Source organism: Rhipicephalus sanguineus, chromosome 8 (assembly GCF_013339695.2).
Source record: "Rhipicephalus sanguineus isolate Rsan-2018 chromosome 8, BIME_Rsan_1.4, whole genome shotgun sequence".
In the NCBI taxonomy this organism is placed as follows: Eukaryota; Metazoa; Arthropoda; class Arachnida; order Ixodida; family Ixodidae; genus Rhipicephalus; species Rhipicephalus sanguineus.
Window position 1 is genome coordinate 29,200,176 of NC_051183.1, and position 5,087 is coordinate 29,205,262.

General features: G+C 53.6%; 1 protein-coding gene across 1 annotated transcript; it reads right to left on the minus strand.

The window, feature by feature from the left end:
* Positions 1 to 1,301: 1,301 nt before the first annotated feature.
* LOC119403107 (uncharacterized) lies at positions 1,302 to 3,371 on the minus strand. Its single transcript, XM_037670055.1, has one exon. It carries the CDS (start codon positions 3,369 to 3,371, stop codon positions 1,302 to 1,304), a length of 2,070 nt encoding a protein of 689 aa, XP_037525983.1.
* Between the last annotated feature and the right edge of the window lie 1,716 nt (positions 3,372 to 5,087).

The window sequence follows — 5,087 nt, forward strand, 5'->3', positions numbered from 1 at the left end:
CGCTGCCCAAATTAGGCGCGAACCTTCCATGTCGCTGCTTGGTCTGGTGAACGAAAAGTGTGAGGCAGCATACAGCGAGACTTGTATCTTAAGCTTTCTCATATCTGGACGTACCATTTGTCCAGACACCACCGATATTCGAGATACGTGGCCCAACGCAAATCGAATCCCATCTCGCGTTCCAAAGCACTGGAAGATGAGAAGCGACCTAGAAGATGCGATTCGGTTACGCCATCGGACGGCATCGTTAGTGCTTGGACGCGTACTCCAGGCACTAGACTCTTTGAGTGAACATTCGCAAAGATTCGCGAGGTTCATTGTGCAGGCAAGCGCAGCGAGTTGTTGCCGCAACTGCAAGAAATCTGCAAGCACGTGGCGACCACGGTACGAACGACGTCCTTGTACATTTAGATTACGTAAACCCCGTTCCTTGCATGTCGTAGACGTTTGCACAGTAGTCCAGGATGCAACGGCTGGGTTGCGAAACGTAGCCGCGAACAAAGTGGCCGATTTCAGTCGTGTGGCTCGGTTGAATTCTATTAACCCTTTCGGAACCAAAACGGGAGGATAAAGCGAGAGCAGATCGTCTCTTTCGAATGATTAGACGTTGCACAAGGACTAGATGAAGATGGTCTGGAACACAGAGCGTTGACATTTAATCATTTCTACAGCGAGAGTGGAAAGAGAAACAGCTTTATAAGCATAAGTCCTCCTTGTTACTGTGTGTGTAGCCTCTTGTCCAGGGCCCCAGTGGCCCTATTTCACATGAGACTTATGAGCGCCGCCACCCAGGGCTTTCATACGAACATTTTATTATTTTTGCATAGTTTTGCATATTTTCTTACTTTTGCATAAGGCCATGAAACGTGAATGCGCCAACCGAACCGTTTTCCTGCGTATGCGCCTACCGTAGCACTCTTCGTTTGGCTGCTAAAAAATACGAAGCAGCAATGCTACTATTGTAGTGACAGAGAAGAGGCCGACACCCGTGTTGCCCTGGTTGAACACTTCTTCCTTCTTTATTGCGTGCTCTCGAGCAGCCCCGCCTTACGCCCGCTTCTTCGCGCGTATTGTGCGCGGCATGGCGTTTCCCGCCAACGTTTTCCCGCGGTAGATTCAACATCCTCCCGGGGCCGCGCTGTGGTCGTTTGCTTGCGAGAGGTACAGCCGACTAGCAGTGCGCAGGACTTGCCGGTGGTTTGGGTGGGCGTGTTCGAAATACCTGTTGATGCCGTCCCTGCCTGGAAACGCCTCGACCACTCTGACGAATTCCCACTGCAGCGCTGACAGGCTGTCGTCATTTACATTGACGAAGACACAAACGCGCAGTCGCGACGAAGACGATGGTTCGCAGCGATCGGAGCGCTCGAGGCGCAAGCCTTCTTTCTTTGTTTCCACAGTCGGAAAAGCTCCTTGTGTTTCACACGCCTTCGCGAGTACTGCATGGTGGAACCATGCCAACAGTCGCAAGTTCTTGCTGGTAGCCCCTCGACGTGCTTGCTGGTTGGGAGGTGCGATCGTGTCAGCGCCCGTGCTTCTTCGGGTTCCACGCAGAGTTGCGTTACAGGGTGGTCATCTGCTGTCACGCCTCCCTGATCTTGAGATGTCAGTGAGAGGCAACGTGGAATGCGAAGGCCAGAAAGCTGAGAATGTTCCGATGCCGTCTTCTTCCACAAGTCCTCGACGTCAGGTGGTAGAGGCTCCTCCCAATCGATGCCTTTGTCGAGCATGTCGTCCAAAGACGGTTCACCGTATTCGTGGGATGAGGCATCGAACACGGCGCGGACCTTTGTAGGCACGGCCTCACGTCGGACTACCGCATGATGAGGCTGGTGAAGGGGTGCAGACGGCACTACTCGCTCTGCATGGCCTTCATCAAAGCACTCGCTGGTGGTGGCATGGTACTCCTTCAGAACTTCTGGGTCATGTTCGAACCGCTGAAGCTGACGCTTGAGCCTGGTTTCAGCCACACTTCGGTTAGTACAAGACGTGAGACCTGGCGTCTTGATCATGAGCGGCACGACGTAGCGTCCTGCGCTCTTGTGTATTGTGCTACGAAAGTGGACGAGCGCTAGGTGCTGGCTGACGTCGTCTTCTTGTCCGTCAGTTATACCGATGGCGTCCAAGCGCCGCATCTCTGATACGCCTCCAGGTCGGACTTCAGTGCGCCAGTCGTCGGAACAAGCCAGGAACAAGGCAGTTGCACTGATGTTACGCGGTGTCGAAGGAAAATAGGTGTTAGCGCACATTCCTTGAACGATCCAGCCAAATATAGTCTCAACTGCACACAGATTGTCGGTGAAGCGCTCGACGCGTCCGGTCACTACCCTCCAGTAGTGATCTGAACCGATCAAAACGCTTATCGTGGAGTCTCGAGGTTGGTGCCCTTGAACTTCGTCAGCCAAGGTCAAATTGCGGTCACGCATCATATTGATGACGTTTGGCTCTAAAGCTGGACCCTTTACGGTGCTGACCTCTGGTACCTCCAGAGCTTCAACATCGACGACGATTGGCTCAATACGTCCACAGAGCGTGACGTTCACCCTTCGGCACTGATAATGTCGTGGGTGCTTTGACCCGCCGAATGTATAGACATCCATCTCTTCATATCCAGTGGAAGGCAGGCAAAGCTGCTGCGACAAGTCTTTTCGGATGAACGTTCGTTGGCTGCCGGTGTCAAGCAGCAGTCGCACTGGCACACAGCCACGGGTTCCGGATGCCCACACTGTGGCTGTTTGTAGCAACACCGACGACGAACGCGTGCTGCTAGCAGGAGCCGTTGTTACGTGCTCTTCTCGCTGTGTGGCCGCATTTCGGGTTTCAGCTCCAGTCGATTGTGGACTGTCGAATCCTCGTCGGCCCCAGATGTCGCAAAGAGCAGAAATATGGCGTCCTGAGCACCGGTCGCACTTAAGCCAGGCTGCGGTTCGGCAACTGCGAGCAATGTGCCCTTTCTTCCCGCACCTGAAGCAGCAGCTATTGCTGGAAAGGCGCTGGTGTTTTTCTTCTGCGGATAGGGCGGCCCGGCAATCACGCGTCAGGTGGCCTGATATGCCGCAGAGGGGACATATTGTCTGTGCAGGCCTTGAAGTGGCACCTGGCGATGATGACCGTGCTGTCAGGGCTAGAGCGGACGGTAGATGTGGCGGTGATGAGGTGTCCGCAGCCTTGCGGTTCGTCAACGGTCTCCCTGAAGTGGCTTTCTCGCGTGACGCTCGACTCTCCTCTCTACTTTCGACTTCCACTTGAAGGAACTTCAGGATCGCCTTGACTTTCTCGTCTCTCGATTGGACTGCAGAGTCCGCGGCGTCTGCGCCGGTCTTTTTGCGTTTTCGGTACTGGATCGCCAGGTCCTCTGGCAATGAGCGCATCAGCACCCGGTGCAAAACAACCGCGTACTCTGAAGACGGCATGCCAAGACTTTCCAAACAGCCGGTCCTGAACTGTATTTGTTCGTACAGGTCACGCAGCCTTGCTACTTGCGACGATGTCTCGATTGGTTCGATGGCAAGGAGGCTGTCGATGTGGTCGTCGATGAGAAGATCCTTTCGCCCGAACCTTTCGGTGAGCACCTTGACGGCGATGTTGTAATTCGCTTCTGTAAGGCTTATTCCTTCAATGGCCCGCTTCGCAGCGCCGGCCAAGTACGTCTTCAAGTACTTGAACTTCTCGATACCGGTGAGATCGGGGTGCGTGTGAATGGTCGCCTCGTAGTGCTCCCAGAACCCCTGCCACTCACGGTTCTCGCCGCTGAAGACGGGCACTTGAAGTTTCGGCAAGGCGACTCGCAAACCCGGTGCTCGTGGTCTAGTGGGATCGGCGAGGTCTTGACCGATGGCCTCCGAATGGGCAGCTCCCATGGAGCTGCTGGCTCCGTCAGTTGTAACCGCATGCCTCGGCTGGTTGGTTTCGGTGACGGTAGAACCAACCGCTGCACGCGCGTTCATCGCGGACCGAAGCCTGCTGATGGCTTTCACGATCTTCTCATGGTAATCCAGAGCGCCCAGAATTTCCTCGTCGAACTCCTCACCGTCAAGGGCGTCGGCGATCTGCTTGTCCAGTTCGGCAAGAGCTGTGTCTTTGTCGCGAAGCCCGTCGATGAATTCCTGCAAGTCGGCGGAAGACGGTACTGTGCCTTGCAGGAGAATCTCGGTGGCCTCGGACAGGAGTCGGGTAGTGGCAGAGCGAAGGACGCCTCGATGTCTGCGTAACTTGTTCATCCTCGGTACGGCATCGGTGCAGGGGATGTCGGCCTTCTCCCGGGTTTTCGGCACCAATATTGTAGCGACAGAGAAGAGGCCGACACCCGTAGTAGTAGTAGTAGTAGTAGAGCCTGGAAGCTGTGGCTCATACCCACACTGGGGGATTGACACCCGTGTTGCCCTGGTTGAACACTTCTTCCTTCTTTATTGCGTGCTCTCGAGCAGCCCCGCCTTACGCCCGCTTCTTCGCGCGTATTGTGCGCGGCATGGCGTTTCCCGCCAACGTTTTCCCGCGGTAGATTCAACAGCTACAGTTAGTATGGTGGCACTGAAACCCACCCATAAAATAGTATACAAGGAATTAGGGCACTGGTGAACACACACGGGTGTGACAATCGTGGCGCTGTACTACAAAAAGTTTGCGCAGTGGGCATAAGCACGATCGCGAGCAGCAAGAACTATTTCATGTCACTTTCTGCAACAATGTCCATTCAGGAAAGAAGGCATTGTATAAAACGATCGATGGTAGGCGAGTAGAAGTATCGCAAGAGGGAACAATACTTTCTGCTTCAGTTATTTCACTTTTGAGGCGGTTAACGTGTTCGATCAGAACAATGCACTTTTGACTCGTGATAGAAAATTTGAGAGATTTATTGTACACTTCTAGCTGCCATCGAAGTGCGTGTTGGACATAGCAGGCATGCTCCCTCACCTACTTGTATGCAGTCGGCGCAGCATTCCATGCATCCAGCATCAATGTTTTTTTTCTGCACGGTAAGGAAACATTGTAGAGTACATTTCATGGACACTCTTTATAATGTTTTTGCTTTTTATACTGTTTGAGCTCATGGGAAAACTGCACACATGATGCCTGATAGGATGTCC